Genomic DNA, 17,011 nt, shown 5'->3' with positions numbered 1-17,011 from the left:
CTCAGGTCATGATCTCAGGGTTAGGAGATTAAGCCCCAACTCGGGCTCCACGCTCAGCTCAGAGTCTGCTTGTGTTTCTCTCTCCCTCTGCCCTTTCCCCCTGTAGAGCTCTTGAGTGCGCTCTCTCTCTCTCTCTCTCTCTCAAATAAATAAAATAAATCTTTTTTTTCTAAAAAAAGGATGTATGTTATGTATATTTTGCCACAATTAAAAAAAGGGGGGGGGAGGAACATAGATGTCCTGCCACTGACCTGACCAAGCCCCCCAACTCCTCAGGAGGACATACAGGGCCTCTCACCACCAGGCCCAAGGAAGCCTCCTTGGGATGGCTCAGATGAGGATGTCTGCCTTCATCTGGTCGCAGCTTGCCCCTGGTCAGCCGCATCACACCACCTTCTTTGTCTTTTACACCCGGCAGGCTCCAACTTCTTTTTTTTTTTTTTTAAGTTTATTTATGATAGTCACACACAGAGAGAGAGAGGCAGAGACACAGGCAGAGGGAGAAGCAGGCTCCATGCACGGGGAGCCCGACGTGGGATTAGATCCCAGGTCTCCAGGATCGCGCCCTGGGCCAAAGGCAGGCGCCAAACCACTGCGCCACCCAGGGATCCCAGGCTCCAACTTCTATTTCAAGAACTGTGCATGAGGGATCCCTGGGTGGCACAGAAGTTTGGCGCCTGCCTTTGGCCCAGGGCATGATCCTGGAGACCTGGGATCGAATCCCACGTCGGGATGGAGCCTGCTTCTCCCTCTGCCTATGTCTCTGCGCCTCTCTCTCTCTCTCTCTCTCTGTGTGTGACTATCATAAATAAATAAAAATAAAAAAAAAATAAAATAAAGTAACTTAAATCTTAAAAAAAAAAAAAAAAGAACTGTGCATGAGGTTCATGGTGACAACAGAAGCAACATCTCTCATATACTGAACACTTCCTACAAGGCCGAACTCAGTGCTGGCAAGGCCTTGGGCCCACATGACTCATCAGCAGCTCACAGCAGGCCTACAAGTAGAGTCATTTCCCCATTTTGTAGATGGGGAAAGTGAAGGGTCAAGAGACCTAGGCATGGGATCCCTGGGTGGCGCAGCGGTTTAGCGCCTGCCTTTGCCCCAAGGCGTGATCCTGGAGACCCGGGATCGAATCCCATGTCGGGCTCCTGGTGCATGGAGCCTGCTTCTCCCTCTGCCTATGTCTCTGCCTCTCTCTCTCTCTCTCTCTGTGTGTGTGACTATCATAAAGAAATAAAAATTAAAAAAAAAAAAGAGAGACCTAGGCATTTCTTCAGGTTCATACATTCAATAGTTGACCTCTTTGATGATCCTTGGTAGAACTTTGCAGCCACTTCATGGGGATCTTTATGAAAGCATTTTATTTTTTACTTTTTAAAAATTTTTTATTTGTTTATTCATGAGAGACACAGAGAGAGAGAGGCAGATACACAGGCAGAGGGAGAAGCAGGCTCCATGCAGGGAGACTGATGTGGGACTAGATCCTGAGTCTCCAGGATCACTACCTGAGCCGAAGGCAATCACTCAACTGCTGAGCAACCCAGGCATTCCCATGAAAGCATTTTACACGTCTTTCTACTTCCCTCCCAAGACTCTGGCTCTCCAGGACCAGGGTGCACCTTATTCATCTTTGGAATCCCTCTGGACTACCCAATACAGTATATATTACAGTATGCCTGGCATACTGTCAACAGCCAATACTCTCTGGTTAAAAGCAGGGAAAGGAGAAGGAGGGAGAAGGGGAAGGAGGGAGGGAAGAGAGAGCATGCAGGGTGGAGTGAGTAGGTAGACCAGGCCTGGAAGATGCAGGTTATGCTGCCAAGCTCCGGAAAGGTTGTAGGGGTGTGGGAGAGCCAGGGGACACTGGGCAGGCACTGAAGGTGCCCTTGGTGGGGGCCTGGCAGCCTCTGCATCAGAGCAAAGTCAGTCTTAATGAAAGAGTGTAGACAGCTCTGGATGGTAATCAGGAATCCTGAAATCTAGGGCAGACTGGGGAAAGAGGTTGGGAGTGTGGTGCCCTGGACAGGGTGGGGTGTGGGGAGGAGGGAAGGGCCAGCCCCTGGGAGAATCCTCAAGGACAAAAGTTCAGGACATTGCTGCTCAGAACCACCCCTTGATGGGGACCCTAGTGTTTAGGGTCCTTTAATCCTCCCCGCTGGCTCACACCTGAGGCGCCCACGAGACTGGTTTCTTTTCATTATTCAGGTCTTTGCTCAAGTGACACCACCATAGAGAGACCATCCCTGACCACCTGGCCAAGGCTGCCCATCTACTACTGTCCTCTGTGACGTTACAGGATCTTATTCCCTTTAGAGCACCAAGCACTACCTGAAATGATCTTGCTTACTTACTTTTTTTGTTTATGGCCTGTCTGCCCTGCCCCCATCCTGGGAGCTCCATAGGACCGGGGATGGTGGGGGCACCTGGGTGGCACAGTTGGTTTAAGCCTCCAATTATTGGTTTTGGCTTGGGTCTGTGATCTCAGGGTTGTGGGATTGAGAGCCCCTTCTGGGGCTCTGTGCTGAGCATGGAATCTGCTGGAGTTTCTCCCTCTCCCTCTGCCCTCCCTGCCTGGTGCTCTCTCTCCTTCTCTCTCTTTCTCTCTCTCTCTCTCTCTCAAATAAATTAATTAATTAAAAAAAAAAAGAAGAAGAACAGAGATTGTTTCTTTTTCATCAATGCATTGTCAGTGTCTAAAATAGTGCCTGGTACACAGTAGGTTCTCAGTAAATACCCGCTGAATGGACATATCCATGGCCCAGGCAGACCCCAAACATTGCTCAGGGAGTTGAATCTGGGCTTCCTGACCATGTTGAGGACTCTCCACAACACTCCACCTGCTGGAAGCATCGGTAGACCAGCAACCTCAAGATTGGGAGGGTCCAAGGAGAAGCCTAGGCTTTGTTTCTTCCACCCCAGAGCCTCTCCTGGAGCCTCCTCATCCAGGGGTCATTTAGGTCCTGGCTGATCCCTGCAGAAGGGGACAGCAGGGCCAATGAGTGACTCACCCTGTTGCTGGGGTGACTGGGAGAAAAATCATTTTAAGAAGCCAGGAGGCGGAGATCCCTATGGCTTCTGGAGATGGGGGATGGGTTAACAGCCCTAGAGAGGGTTTGAAGTTTTCCCAGGAAGCTAGGGGCTGAGACAGGAGGGTGCCCCTAGTACCCTGGGATTCTGCAGAGGTCTGGGGGGCTGAGGGCTGAGTTACCATATTCTTTGAGGGCAGAGATATTCCTGACTCTGTTTCTCCCAGCTGGGACCAGCCTAAACCAGCTCTTTGTTTAATGGAGTAGAGATGAATTCATCTAGGAATGCTGCAAGTAGACCAAGACTGGAAGAGATGCAGACTGCTTCTTCCTCTGCTAGGACTCCTTTTTTCTTTTCTCCCAGCTGCTCCCACCCTCTTTCCCAGAACCCCTGCCCTGTCTCTCAGTGGCTCTCTCACTCCCCCTGCTGCCCCTTCCTTGCACAGCAGTGGCCCATCGAAGGGACAACAGAATTCCACTGCTTTCCTTCCCTCCAGACCCCTCAGGAACCCCTGGGCTGGGAGAAGGCTGAAGTTATACAGGGAGGAAATGCCCAGGAAGTGGGTGGGCTCCTGGTTCCCAGAAAGTGACCTGCACTGAAGTGTGTGTGGGGGCGGGGGGGTGAGTGGGTGCTGCTGGAATCTCAGCCTGAGAAGTCACAGCTTCCTCCCTAGCCCTGAACCCCCAGACTAGGTTAGGGTCCCAAGCTTTCATGATGATTCCCTTTATGGTGCTCATCACTTTCCAGTCATCCGCTATGCCTTGGTCTTTGCTGAATGACTGCCTCCCCCAGGGGACTGGGAGCACCACGGTTGGTTTTACTCATCAATAGGACCCACTGCTCAGCACAGCGACAAAGTTGGAGACGCACAGCTAATACTTGTTGAATAAATGAATGAGCGACATTCAAGGAGATTCATAGGTGGGGATTTAATGGGTGGTGTCAGTGCCATTGCTTGGGATCTGGGGACAGCTGTGAGTCCAGATGTCCTGACTTCGTCTAAGGGCCCGGTCCATGTCCAGCTTCTGGCCTTGTGCCCAAAGGCCATCCAAGCAAAAGGAGGCAGAAGAAGCCTCTCCTAGAGGGAGGGCGCATGGAGGGGTAATTAGGGCAGCTTAGACCCCCAAACAGCCCCCCATTTTCGCAGCTCTCTGACTTAAGTTTTTTAAAGTGCTTCCTCCCACTGCCTCTATATCCCCTCTCTTCTTGTGGCCTTTCTTCTTCCTTTCCAGACATTTCCTTCCCCCTAAAAACACATACTTGCCTGTCTTCTCCTCTCCCTCTGGCTACTTCCAGCTGTGTGCTGAGGAACATGAACAGCACCGTCTTACCTGGCAGAGCTCCCAGGAATAGGAACCCCTGGGGCTGGGCCCACAGGTTGAGGAGGAAGCCAAGGTGCAAGGCAGGCAGAGCAAGGATCTCCTTCTTATAACCCTGGGTCAAGATCACCCTGGACACAGCCAGCTTCAGCTGAAGAGGGAGTCCCAAGACCAAGGGCAGATCCAGCTCCAGCCCCGACCCAGAGGATAGCACCATCTTCTGCAGAGTGTGTGGGACAGGGGTGTGAGTGGGGGGGTGAGGGGGAGAGAGAAGGAACTGCATCAACTCCTCGTAACCCCACCCCTTGCCACTGCAATGGGGCCTCTGGGCCATACCTTTCATCTACCGACCATTCCTACCACCTAAATGCTGCCTCAATTTTCCTTGCTTGATACTCTAAAACCACACTACCCCCCACCCCCACCGCCCGGTAAATGCAATCTAAATAAAAGCCATTTGTAGGGGCGCCTGGCTGGCTGACTTCCTACAGCGTGTGACTGTTGACTTCAGGATTGTGAGTTCAAGCCTCATGTTGGATATAGAGATTCCTTAAACATAAAATCTAATGAATAAATAAATAAAATGCCATGTGCTTACTGTGAGCAGCTTCAAGATGTGTCTTTAGCTTTCCTCACATTAACAGTTTGGAGTCCCCCTTCACCCCACCCCAACCCTGTCTGCCCCCAGGCTCCAATGAATACAGGCAGCACCCTCTCTTACTTGGTCTTGGAGGTAGAGGCTGAGCCAGGAAGGGTTTTCTGGGGTCCCCAGGGCAAGGAGGTGGCCGGAACCTGCTGCCAGCTGGAGTCCCAAGTCCAGAGAGAAGGCCCAGGGCTCTGCGTGAGGCTGGGGAATGTCTGGGGGCAGGGGAAGAAGTGATCCACCTGAGGACTCAAGGCTGGGGACTCATGGAAGAGGGTGGCTAGTGATGGAGGGAGACAGGGGAAGTCAGACACAGAACTGACCATAGAGGAAAAAACAGCCTTTTACCTTGGAGACTGAATTCTGCACGAGTTCCTGGAGGGAAGAACGTCCCAGGTTGGGACTGGACAGCACAGCTTCTGAGGCTACTAGCAGGGGTAGACTCTGAGGTCTGGGCCTGTGGGTCCAGCCAATTACCCTGGCGCACGCAGCCATCCAGGGCAGGGACCAGCTGGAGCAGGTGGACAGAGGGAGGATGCGGGGGTGTCGTGATCAAGACATGGGAGTGCCTCTCCACCCTCAGTTTATTCTCCTCCAGACACAGCATTTGGCCTCTACCACCCAACTCTCATGCCCTTGGCTCTCTTTAAAAGTGTGGCCTTATCTTTCTTTAAAAAAGGGGGTGGGGAAAAAATAAAAATTAAAAATTAAAAAGGGGGTGGGGGCAGCCCTGGTGGCTTAGCGGTTTAGTGCCACCTTCAGCCCAGGGCATGATCCTGGAGACCCAGGATTGAGTCCCACGTCAGGCTCCCTGCATGGAGCCTGCTTCTCCCTCTGCCTGTGTCTCTCTGCCTCTCTTTCTCTCTCTCTGTTTGTCTCTCATGAATAAATAAATAAAATCTTTAAAAAAAAATAAATAAAAATAAAAAAATAAAAAAGGGAGTGGGACAGCCCAAGTGGCTCAGCGGTTTAGCTTCTGCCTTCAGCGTGATCCTGGAGACCTGGGATCGAGTACCATGTCGGGCTCCCTGCACAGAGCCTACTTCTCCCTCTGCCTGTGTCTCTGCTTCTGTGTGTGTGTGTGTGTGTGTGTGTGTGTGTGTGTCTCATGAATAAATAAATAAAATATATTTTTTTAAAGTGTGGCCTTAGAGCCCCACGGTCACCTAGCCAGCCACACTTTAACAGCTCTGGTCTGTGATCTCTAGCCCTATTGTCCTAGTTACCGGCAAACGGAGGTTGGAGATGGGAAACAGCAGTCCCCCCAGTGCAATTCTGATGATGGGCTGGGGTTTGTTGGTGGCTGGAGGCCCAGAGACCTGTCTCAGGCGCAGCACCTCCTCCCCATCCACAGTCAATAGCAGTGAATCCTCAAGGATCTTCACTTCCACCTGCAGGGAGGAGCGGAGCCGAATCAGGGGCCCCTGGGTCTGCCTCCACCACTCTATTCAGAAGCAGTCATGTATAGCAGAAAGAACATGGACTTCTGGAGTCGGCAAGCATCCTTGGCTCACTCAGTCTTTGAGCCTCAGAGCTCCCCTCCAGGAAGCTGGAGATGAGCATAGCAACTCCCCCCATAGTGGGGGTTTTGTGTGGATTGAATAAGATGACAGAAGGACAGGGATGCCCAAAAACCCATTTCTGTTCCCTTTCCATGGACCAGCTCAGGACACCCCGCCCCTCAGGACCAGATCTAGCTTACCTGATGCCACGTGCCATCATCTAGCCGAGGCCCAGCACCCACTGTAAGCTGGGCCAAGTGATTGTGCAGTTGGATCTCAGGCCTGCCATCTCGAAGTCCTAGCACAAACCAGTCATCCTTTGAGTTGGTATCGCCATAAAAAATCACTCCCTCTGGATCCCAGGTTCGAAGCTCAAAGGAGGAAGAGCTTCTGGGAGGACAGAGAAGGACAGACTGTGTATGAGGCATGTCCTCTAGGGGTAAAAGTGGGGTGGGGGAGACTAAAGGTCAGGGATGGAGACAGGAAAAAGAGAAGATCCACAGGAGAGAAGGTAGGGTCAGGGGACTCAGTTAAGGGGGGCTAGGTCAACCTCATACTTCTTGATCTTGGTAAAGTTGAAGGTCATGACAGTGACAGGCTCTCCTCCTGAGCCGTTGCTGAGGTGCACAGAAGGGAGGTCCTGTATCCTCTATCAGAGAAAGAAAACAAACAAGGTAGACCGAGGACAGGAGGACACGAGAACACTGCCACAGCATGGGGGAGGGGAGGCGAGGAAGGGAAGGCAGGAGCAGAGCCAGAGTGTAGCTCATTTAAACACACACATGGGCTAAGCACCCATCCCAACAGTCCTGCACCTGAGTGGAGAGACCCTGTCTCAGGGCCAGTCCCTGGTGGCCGGGAGGTGGAAGCAGCAGCAGCAGTATCAACAGCCACCCAGGCAATGTGGCCAGCGGGCCTCTGCAGTCCATGGTCAGTTGCAGTCCTTTCTGTGGCTCAGAGAACTCTGGGGATAATGTGTGGGGGCAGGAAGCCTTTCTGTAGTTGGTGTTGGGTTAAAGGTTGCCCTGGGGGGAAGAAGGGGGGCAAGAGACCGGGCACTGACCCTCTGGCCCCTCTGACCCCTCTCAGGACAACTTGGGGGAGGGACAGTATTCCTCCACTACACTCCCCCTGCTGGGAAGGTTTATGAGCTAGGATAGGATACTTCCCCACTCCTCCTTAGAGCCTGGCCTGGGACCTGGAACCTTCTGCCCAGCTGAGGAGATGCGTCTACCGGCCTGAGGTCTAGAAAGAGTCCTGCTCTGCACCCCAAGAAGCATGCTCTGTGCCAACTACAGCTGACACGTGGAATACCCAAAATCTAGCTGGGTGAGTCTGGGGACATCACTCTCCAATGGTGCTTTAGTGTCCTTATACATCAAGTGTGAAAATAGGACCTACTTTATGGGATTACTGTAACCAGGATTCATTGAGATAATGCAGTGCTTGTTGTCTGCTCTGAGCTCCTCCCTCAGGATTTTCCCAGGGCTGTGAGGCTAGCCTTAGAGGAAGGCTCTGGCCCTGAGAATGATTTAGTGACTACTAAGAGGAGGCCCGGCCCCCACTCCTAATTATCTCCTCTTCCCCATTTACTTGGAAGTTTCAGCATCTACCAATAGAAATTCATCACCCTCTCACTGACCCGTTTTGAAATCCCAGTGCACCGGAGAGAAAACACCTGGAGTCACTCAAGATCTCCTCTACAAAACACGTCTCGGAGCTGGGGGGACTTGGCCTCCAGTGAGGGAGCGAGAGTGAAGGGTACAGCCGGGAATCACTGCACATTTCACTTAGGGAAGTCCGGGGGATGTGACTTTTGAACTGCGGGGTTTCACCCACGGAGGCTAGGACACCCAGGCGACAACAGCAAGCTAGCGGCCAGTCCAGCCTTGACCCCTGCCCTGGGGCCCAGTCACGGGGGCGGGCGGTGGGGGGCAGGGCCAGGGCCTCCGGGCTGGCCTGCTGTGCCAGCTGATTGGCTGGTGGGGCGCGTCCCGCCGAGGTAGGGGTGCGGCGCGGAGAGGGCCCCTCCCCCACCCCACCCCTGGGCGGAGCACTCGGCAGGCCTCCGGCGGGTGCAGGGGTGCGGCGTCGAGAGGACCCCCGCCCCTCGCGCCCATCGCTCCCCGGGCCCCAGCTGGCGGCGCCCCCCCACCCCCACTCCTGGGCGGTCCGGGGTCCCGTGCTCACCCTGCCTGAAGGACTGTAAGGGAGAGTCGCGGACTTCAGACCCAGACGATGGCGGGGGTCCAGATGGCTTCCGTGCGGATCCGAGAGGCCAAAGAGGGAGACTGCGGACACATCCTGAGACTGATTCGGGTGACGGCTGCGGCCCGGGAACGGGAGGGGGTGGGAAACAACCCCGGGGCAGGGGTGCGTGGTGGGGAGGCGGGGTAGCCGCGGGAGGGGCCCCCCCCCCAGCCCTGATCCGGCGTCCGTCTTGTCACCGCCGCAGGAACTGGCCGAGTACGAGAAACTCTCGGACCAGGTGAAGATCAGCGAGGAAGGTAGGGACCCCGACACCCGCGTTCAGGCCCGGGCTGGGGCGAGAGGACGGATCGGGGGAGGGATGGGTTCTCCAGGCCAGGTTCTCTCTCGGTCTCTTTGCCGCCCCTCCCTCCCCTGCAGCCCTGAGAGCAGATGGCTTCGGAGAGAAACCTTTCTATCACTGTTTGGTGGCGGAGCTTCTCCCCGCCCTCGGGGAGCCGCAGGGTAAGAAGAGCCGGACCTCCGAGGTCCCCTGTCCTGTCCTGCCAGGTGCCCAGTCCCTGAGCCCTCTTCTCTGTTCCTCTCAGGGCCCTGTGTGGTGGGCTATGGGCTGTACTACTTCATCTATAGCACGTGGAAGGGGCGCAACGTTTATCTGGAAGACATCTACGTGATGCCCGAATATCGGGGTAGGAGAATATCGGGGTCGGAGGCGGAGGCTGGGGCCAGCCCCATTCCTGCTCCCTGATCGCGGGCCTCTTCTGATTCCCTTCAACTGAAACAACCCCCCTTCCCCTTTTTTCCGCTTTTTCTCCCACAACAGGTCAAGGGATTGGCTCCCAAATAATCAAAAAGGTGGCTCAGGTGAGGCCCTTGAAAAGCAGGCGGGTGTGGGAGGCACAGGGGTCAGGTGTAGGGTCAGAAAGGCTTTTCTAAAAAAAGAAAAAGAAAAAGAAAAAAGAAAAAGAAAGAAAACCTTTTCCTTTCTTTAGTAAAGATTTTGATTTATTTATTCATGAGAGATAGAGAGAGAGAGGCAGACATGTAAGCAGAGGGAGAAGCAGGCTCCATGCAGGAAGCCCAGTGTGGGACTGGATCCCAGGACCTGAGCCAAAGACAGATGTGCAAACTCTGAGCCACCTAGGTGTCCCACCTTTTCCTTTTTGAAAGGAAAAGTAAGTGATGTCTTCTCCCACAGGTGGCCCTGAACAAGGGCTGCTCCCAGTTCCGCCTCGCTGTGCTGGACTGGAACAAATCAGCCATGGATTTGTACAAGGCCCTAGGAGCCCAGGATCTGACAGAAACTGAGGGCTGGCACTCCTTTCGCTTCGAAGGAGAGGTGATGAGGGAGCTGGCAGGAAAGTGACACCATGCCTTGGGGGGAATCTCTCTTCGTTGATCCTCTCCTTCCCCACCAGCTCAAGCACTCAGAGACTTGTGTCCCCTGGCAGAGATCTCCCTGAGGAACGGGAGGTTGGGTGTGCAGAATCGGGGGAGAGGCCTTTCCACCTCCTTGTTGAGGGTGAAAAATAAATGAGAATTACTATAAGCATGGTGCTGGCAGAGCCCTGGGTGATTCCATAAGCTTCAGCTGCTCTGGGATCCTTCCCGAGCACCTTGGTCTGGTCTCCTGATGGCTGGATGCCACTGCTGGGGGTAAAGGTGAGCCCGAGGTGACTTTCACTCTCAGCGGCCCAGACTTTTGGCTCTGGCCTGTGGAATATAGAGAAAAGAAGAACAAGCGGCCAGCTAGGCACATCAGGCCCATTGGTCCCATTTGGGACCCAGACAAAGGGTGGCTGGGGTGTGTGGACTTCAGGTGTAGGCCGTGAAGTTGAGGCTGGAGGCTGGCTCAACAGATGGAGCGGGCTGCCACCTGCTGGTGGTGTTTCCGGGGGTGCTGGGAAGGGCCATTTAACTCAACTTTGGGGAAAAAAAATCAGCTTGCTAATGCTTTTTCTTTTTCAAAAGTCACAAAGTCCTTATTTTCCAGTTCAGCAAAACCAAAACAAACCTTTAGCACCCATGGAGACAAGGAAGGAAACAAGCTCATGTCCTACTTTCACAGCATTTTATTACACCGGTAATGTGGATTGGCTGCACGAAAATTGGAATGACCGTATGAAATAAAAATAGAACCCATAGCCTTACTTGCATAACTATTATTAACCCTTTGGTATCGATCAATTCTTTAGATTTTTCAGTGTCCATATATACACATAATGAGTTAAGTGAATAGAGATGGGATCATATACTTTTTTTTTTTTTTTTTTTTTTTTTTTAGTGAGCTCTACACAAAACTTGGGGTTCAAATTCACAACCCTGAGATCAGAAGTCACATGCTCTACTGACTGAGCAGGCCAGGCACCCAGGAATCATATACTTCCTAATATATCAGAAACATCTATTTTCCATCTATTAAACATAAACCTGTCATTTTTTTTTAAAGATTTTTATTTATTTATTCATGAGAGACCAGAGAGAGAGGGAGAGACACAGGCAGAGGGAGAAGCAGGCTCCCTGTGGGGAGCCCGATATGGGACTCAACCAGGACCCTGGGATCTTGACCTGAGCCAAAGGCAGACTCAACCACAAAGCCAACCAGATGCCCACATCTGTCATCACTTTTGATGGTGGCATATTATATTCCTTTTGTTAATGACCCATTGGTTAAGTGGTCATAATTTAGACAGTGAAAGGGGGCAGGTAGGTAACATAAATGGGTAAATTGTAAGAAACAGGATCTCTAGACTTCTATGGAAATGTAGAGAAGTGAAGATTCATCATAAAATTCAAATTTAAAAAAAAGGATGCAGCCAAACAGAACACATCAGGGCCTTGATTCTTCCTGAATGGTGCCAATTTGGGGCCCTTAAAACCAATTTAGAGCAAATGGGCCTTTAGGACAATCTTAAGAGATAATGAAGGTGGTCAACCCCTCCTATAAATGGGAGCCAGAAAAATCCAGTACTCTTATCCTTGGCTTATCTCAATCTGACAGGGATTTATATATATATATACACACACACATATATAATTAATGTATAAATAATATACAAATAAATACAATGCATATAAATTATATATAATTAAATGTAATATAAAATATATATATATTTAAGGATTTACTTATTTATTCGAGACAGAGAACACAAGTGCACATGAGCTGGGGGAGGGACAGAGGGAGAGGGAGGAAGAGAATCCTCAAGCAGACTCTGCTGAGCAGGGACCCTGACTCCAGGCTCAATCCCAGGACCCTGATATCGTGACCTGAGCCAAAATCAAGAGTCGGAGGTTTTACCAGTTGAGCCACCCAGGCACCCCAGGATTTATATCTTTCAAGGATGACCAACTTATCTAGTGATGGGGCTTTTTTTAAACCTTAAATATCATTAGAATGCATTATTTCTGGAAAGATGCACAAACAAGCACAGAGAATGCAGTCGCCTCTGAGGAGAGGACCTGAGTGGCCAGGGGACAGCTTTTTCCACTTGCCACTTTGAATTTCCTGAATTTTGTGCCATTCTCATGTATCACTTCAAAAAAAAAAAAGCATAAACTTTAATACTTTTTTTTTTTTTTTATGATAGTCACAGAGAGAGAGAGAGGCGCAGAGACACAGGCAGAGGGAGAAGCAGGCTCCATGCACTGGGAGCCCGATGCGGGATTCGATCCCGGGTCTCTAGGATCACACTCTGGGCCAAAGGCAGGAGCCAAACCGCTGCACCACCCAGGGATCCCTAAACTTTAATACTTAATCCAGAAGAAAAGGGCATGAACTAGGAAACAATACTGCCAAAATTTATCTTGCCCCATCTCATTTTGCCTTTGCATTTCAGAGTTTACGACTTTCACGTTATTCTCTTGCCTTGGCCCCAGTCTTGGCCGGTTTTCACAGGATGTCTGCAATCCAGCATCACTCTGTTCTACGGCCACAGGCTCGCCTTGGGCTCCTGCCCACTCATCACCTCATTAGCCTCCCAGGAGTTGATTCTGTTAGATGTGGAGCCTGATCAGTGGTATGAGGTGTAAGGGCCTGGGTTCTGACCACAGCAGCAGTGAACAAACTGGAGGGCACTGAGGGGGAGGGCTTTTTAAACAGATGGGATCCCTGGGTGGCGCAGCGGTTTGGCGCCTGCCTTTGGCCCGGGGCACGATCCTGGAGACCCGGGATCGAATCCTACGTCGGGCTCCCTGCATGGAGCCTGCTTCTCCCTCTGCCTGTGTCTCTGCCTCTCTGTCTCTATGTGACTATCATGAATAAATAAATAAAATCTTTAAAAAAAAAAATTTAAACAGAACATAGAGGGGTGCCTGGGGGGCTCAGTCGTTTAAGTGTAAGACTCTTGGTTTCCGCTAAGGTCATGATCTCAGGCCTGAGATCCTGTCTGCGTCATGATCAGGCTCCACACCCAGCAAGGAATCAGCTTGAGATTCTCTCTCTCTCCCCCTCTGCCCCTCCCCCATTTGCGCATGCTTGGGCTCTCTCTTTTTTTCTCTCTCTCTCAAATAAAATATTTTAAAAATAAATAAATAAAGGGAGCATAGAGGGGCAAAGGGCTGGCTCAGTAGGTGGAGCATACAACTTTTTTCTTAAGGTTTTATTTCTTTATTCATGAGACACAGAGAGAGAGAGGCAGAGACATAGGCAGAGGGAGAAACAGGCTCCCTGCGGGGAGCCTGATGCGGACTCAGTCCTGGGACCACGGGATCACGCCCTGAGTCGAAGGCAGATGCTCAACCACTGAGCCACCCAAGTGGCTCAGCATACAACTCCTGATCTTGGGGTTGTGAGTTTCAGCCCCACAGTGGGCATAGAGATTACTTTAATATATTTTTTTAATTTTTATTTATTTATGATAGTCACAGAGAGAGAGGTGCAGAGACACAGGCAGAGGGGGAAGCAGGCTCCATGCACCGGGAGCCCGATGTGGGATTCGATCCTGGGTCTCCAGGATTGCGCCCTGGGCCAAAGGCAGGCGCCAAACCGCTGCGCCACCCAGGGATCCCGAGATTACTTTAAAAAATAAATAAAATCTTAAAAAAAAAAATAAAGGGAGGTGCACTTGGGTGGCTCAACCACTGAGCCACTCAGGGGTCCCTAAATATATTTTTAAAGATTTTGATTATTTATTTATTTATTTGTGAGAGAGAGAGAGCACTCATGCACATGAGTGGGGGGAAGGGCAGAGGGAGAGAGAATCACAAGCTAACTCTTGAGTGTGCAGCCTGACACAGGGCTCAATCTCAGGACCTCAGCCAAAATCAAGAGTTGGATGCTTAACTAACTAAGCCACCCAGGCACCCCACCCCTGATAGTTTGTTTAAAAATGTTTTTCTCCTTGCATAGTCTTTATTTCTTCTAAACTATTTTTTTCTTTCTCAATTTTTTTATTTTTGTTTTTTTGCAGGTAGGGGGTGCAGCTCTGTCTTTCATTTTAGAGGCTTTCCTCAAACATCAGGTAGTCCTCAGTTGTGTGCTCATATTTAAGATTGGCACACTAAGGTACAATTGAAAACTGTGTGAGTGTGTGTTTATGTGGCAGGTCCCTCCCTAGGCCTGTTAAATGTGGACTTTACTAAGGGGCAATCCACTAGGCCATTTCCTTGAGGAATCCCTAATGCCAGTATCTTTAGGTCTTTTTTTCTCATCTGATCAGATTTCTCAGAAAATTCTTCCCCACTCCTACTTGGAGGGTAAAAGATTGGCCATATGTATTCTTAGAGTGGGGTGAAGAAGAGGTCAGGGGCAAGTGTCAACATTCAGTATGTAAATTTTCATGTAGTCCCCATTTTCAGTATCCAACATTCTTCTATCAACCTATCCATCTTTCTAGCTCCTCTTAATTTTGGTGTATTTAGAAGTCCAAAGACAAGCTGGGCCTTTTCTGTTGACACATCCTTCATAGTCTGGCCAGAGTAATCTTGCTAAAAGGCACGTTGGCTGAAAATCCTGTAATGGCTCCCACTGCTCTCAGCAGAAAGTCCAAACTTCTAAATTTGTTCCACTTCCTCCAAGCTCTGGCCCAACACTTCCAGCCTTGTGTTTCCTGTCCAGTTGGTTCTAACTATGTTAGACTCTTTCCAGTACCTCACTGTACTCTCCCCTTTGGGCCTTCTGCACAAGCCATTCCCCATCTGAAATGCTGTTCCCTCTTTTCCTACTCCGATCTTTTGTCTGAATAAACAACAACTACAGCAGATAAAGAAAAGTTAAACCCGAGAGGATGGTTGGTGTCAGAGGCTTGGAAGTTTGCGATGGTACCATTTCTAAAACAAAATTCAGTCACTGCTATTGCTTAAGAGCCCAAACCCAGGGCAGCCCAGATGGCTCTGGTTTAGCACCGCCTTTGGCTCAGGGCCTGATCCTAGAGACCCAGGATCGAGTCCCACATCAGGCTCCCTGGATGGAGCCTGTTTCTCCCTCTGCCTGTGTCTCTGCCTCTCTCTCTCTCTCTCTCTCTCTCTCTCTCTCTGTGTCTCTCATGAATAAATAAATAAAATCTTAAAAAAAAAAAAAAAAGAGCCCAAACCCTAACTGTTCGGTCTGACAGCCACCCTCATGATCATCTGCTCCATTTAAACTCTCTCCCTCTCCTTGTCAGAATCGCTGCTGTTCTTTACCATCTCTCTACTGTCTCTGCCACCCTACTTACCAATGCTCGGATACTCTTGAAGGCACCTCTTCTCTCTTTTTTTAATTTTTTAAAAATATTTATTTATTCATAGAGACAGAGAGAGAGGCAGAGACACAGGCAGAGGGAGAAGCAGACTCCACGCAGAGAGCCTGATGTGGGACTCGATCCTGGGTCTCCAAGATCACGCCCTGGGCTGCAGGCGGCGCTAAACCATTGCGCCAACAGGACTGCCCTCTTTTTTAAATTTTATTTATTTTTTCTTTTTTTAATTTTAAAAGAGATTTTATTTATTTATTTGAGAGAGAGTATGAGAAGGGGGAAGGGCAGGGACGCCTGCGTGGCTCAGCAGTTTAGTGCCTGCCTTTGGCCCAGGGGATGATCCTGGAATCCCGGGATGGAATCCCACATTGGGCTCCCTGTATGGGGCCTGCTTCTCCCTCTGCCTGTGTCTCTGCCTCTCTCTCTCTTTCTTTCTCTGTGTCTCTCATGAATAAACAGATAAAATCTTTTAAAAAGTGGGGGAGGAATACAAGGGGGAAGGGCAGAGGGAGAAGGAGAAGCAAGCTCCCAGCTGAGCACAAAGCCCTATGTGGGGCTCAATCCCAGAGTTGACCACTGAGACCACGACACCTGCAGAAATCAAGAGTTGGAGGCTTATCCAACTGAGCCATCCAAGTGCCTCTGAAGGCGCCTCTTCTTTTGCCAGCCCTTTAAATACTGCTGTAGTTGAGAGTTTCATCATGGACCAACTCATTTCTCAGTTGACACTTCTCTTTAGAGATTTATTTTTGTCTTGTATCTTTAGCTATGACTAATATACTGATGATTCCTACGTCTGCCTCTCTAGCCAAGACCTATCCTGGACCACGTACCTGTGTGTCCATGGACCTGCAGAACACTGATCCTTTCATTTCAGTTGATATTTGCCGTGCAGGGAACTGTGCTAGATACTGGGTATACAGTGGTGGCCACAAACAGGCATGGAACCCAGTCTCTGACCTCACAGATGGCAGAAGACAGACGTTGAACAAATTATTAATAGTACAACCATGATGAGTCCCACAAAGGAGTATAGGATGCTTTGGTGGTGTGAGGTGGAAGGCCTGACCTAGTAAAGGCATAGTGGAAGGCTAAAGAAATTATATTTAGGGGCATCTGGGTGGTCAGTGGTTGAGTGTCTGCCTTTGGCTCAGGGCATGATCCTGGGGTCCTGGGATCGAGTCCTGCATTGGGCTCCCCACAGGGAGCCTGCTTCTCCCTCTGCCCCTTTCTCTGTGTCTCTCATGAATAAATAAGTAAAATCTAAAAAAACAAAAACCTATATTTAAGTAGAAGGAGAAGTTTGTTGAAGACAAGGGATGTCTACCTGGATGGTGGACCCTTAAAGAGCAAAACCAAACTCAAAGTCATCAACGTGTCATCCAAAATTTTGTCTCCTGAATTCTTTCTTCCATGATTGGCAGCATCATTCACTCGGAGACACTAAGTACAAATCTGAGAGTTGTCTGGGGATCCTCCCACTTCTTTACTGGCTCCTAAGCCCACCTCTCACCACCCTCTTCACCAATTTTTATTGATTCTATTGTAAATTTAACAGGCACCAATCAACTGGTACCTCTGTTATCCACAGCCACAATCCAAGTAGGTCTTCAGCATCTTTCTTACTTACC

The 17,011-nt window shown here is 50.3% G+C and overlaps 2 protein-coding genes across 7 annotated transcripts; one reads left to right on the top strand and one right to left on the bottom strand.

Annotated features, from left to right (window-relative positions):
• Positions 1–3,941: 3,941 nt before the first annotated feature.
• On the bottom strand, positions 3,942–8,825 carry SHBG (sex hormone binding globulin). 5 transcript variants are annotated; one of them, XM_025428526.3, is made up of 9 exons: positions 8,686–8,825; positions 7,311–7,520; positions 7,053–7,144; positions 6,696–6,885; positions 6,220–6,384; positions 5,342–5,504; positions 5,072–5,208; positions 4,363–4,570; positions 3,942–4,109 (listed from the first exon to the last, which is right to left on the bottom strand). In XM_025428526.3, exons 2-9 carry the CDS (start codon positions 7,422–7,424, stop codon positions 3,961–3,963), a joined length of 1,218 nt encoding a protein of 405 aa, XP_025284311.1. In that variant the 5' UTR covers positions 7,425–7,520; positions 8,686–8,825; the 3' UTR covers positions 3,942–3,960. The 5 variants fall into 5 exon arrangements, with proteins under 5 accessions (XP_025284311.1, XP_025284313.1, XP_025284312.1 ...); XM_025428528.3 differs by having other exon boundaries at positions 7,311–7,459; positions 8,686–8,819; XM_025428527.3 differs by lacking the exon at positions 8,686–8,825 and adding an exon at positions 8,138–8,395.
• Positions 8,673–10,252, top strand: SAT2 (spermidine/spermine N1-acetyltransferase family member 2). Of its 2 annotated transcripts, XM_025428530.3 has the most exons (6): positions 8,673–8,814; positions 8,951–9,002; positions 9,124–9,207; positions 9,291–9,392; positions 9,527–9,567; positions 9,902–10,252. In XM_025428530.3, exons 1-6 carry the CDS (start codon positions 8,734–8,736, stop codon positions 10,067–10,069), a joined length of 528 nt encoding a protein of 175 aa, XP_025284315.1. In that variant the 5' UTR covers positions 8,673–8,733; the 3' UTR covers positions 10,070–10,252. The 2 variants fall into 2 exon arrangements, with proteins under 2 accessions (XP_025284315.1, XP_048966119.1); XM_049110162.1 differs by lacking the exon at positions 9,124–9,207.
• The last annotated feature ends 6,759 nt before the right edge of the window (positions 10,253–17,011 follow it).

This window comes from Canis lupus, chromosome 5, assembly GCF_003254725.2.
Source record: "Canis lupus dingo isolate Sandy chromosome 5, ASM325472v2, whole genome shotgun sequence".
In the NCBI taxonomy this organism is placed as follows: domain Eukaryota; kingdom Metazoa; phylum Chordata; class Mammalia; order Carnivora; family Canidae; genus Canis; species Canis lupus.
This window is presented reverse-complemented; position numbering and strand designations above follow the sequence as displayed.

What these genes read in the sequence shown, in the direction of transcription:
- SAT2 (XM_025428530.3), top strand. Translation starts at nt 8,734, where the DNA reads ATGGCGGGGGTCCAGATGGCTTCCGTGCGGATCCGAGAGGCCAAAGAG. An exon ending in CGCCCTCGGGGAGCCGCAGG is followed by an intron (nt 9,208 to 9,290) that starts GTAAGAAGAGCC and finishes TGTTCCTCTCAG; the next exon opens with GGCCCTGTGTGGTGGGCTAT. An exon ending in TAATCAAAAAGGTGGCTCAG is followed by an intron (nt 9,568 to 9,901) that starts GTGAGGCCCTTG and finishes CTTCTCCCACAG; the next exon opens with GTGGCCCTGAACAAGGGCTG.
- SHBG (XM_025428525.3), bottom strand. Translation starts at nt 8,280, where the DNA reads ATGTGCAGTGATTCCCGGCTGTACCCTTCACTCTCGCTCCCTCACTGG. An exon ending in GACAGGGTCTCTCCACTCAG is followed by an intron (nt 7,145 to 7,310) that starts GTGCAGGACTGT and finishes TTTCTCTGATAG; the next exon opens with AGGATACAGGACCTCCCTTC. An exon ending in AACTTTACCAAGATCAAGAA is followed by an intron (nt 6,886 to 7,052) that starts GTATGAGGTTGA and finishes CTGTCCTCCCAG; the next exon opens with AAGCTCTTCCTCCTTTGAGC.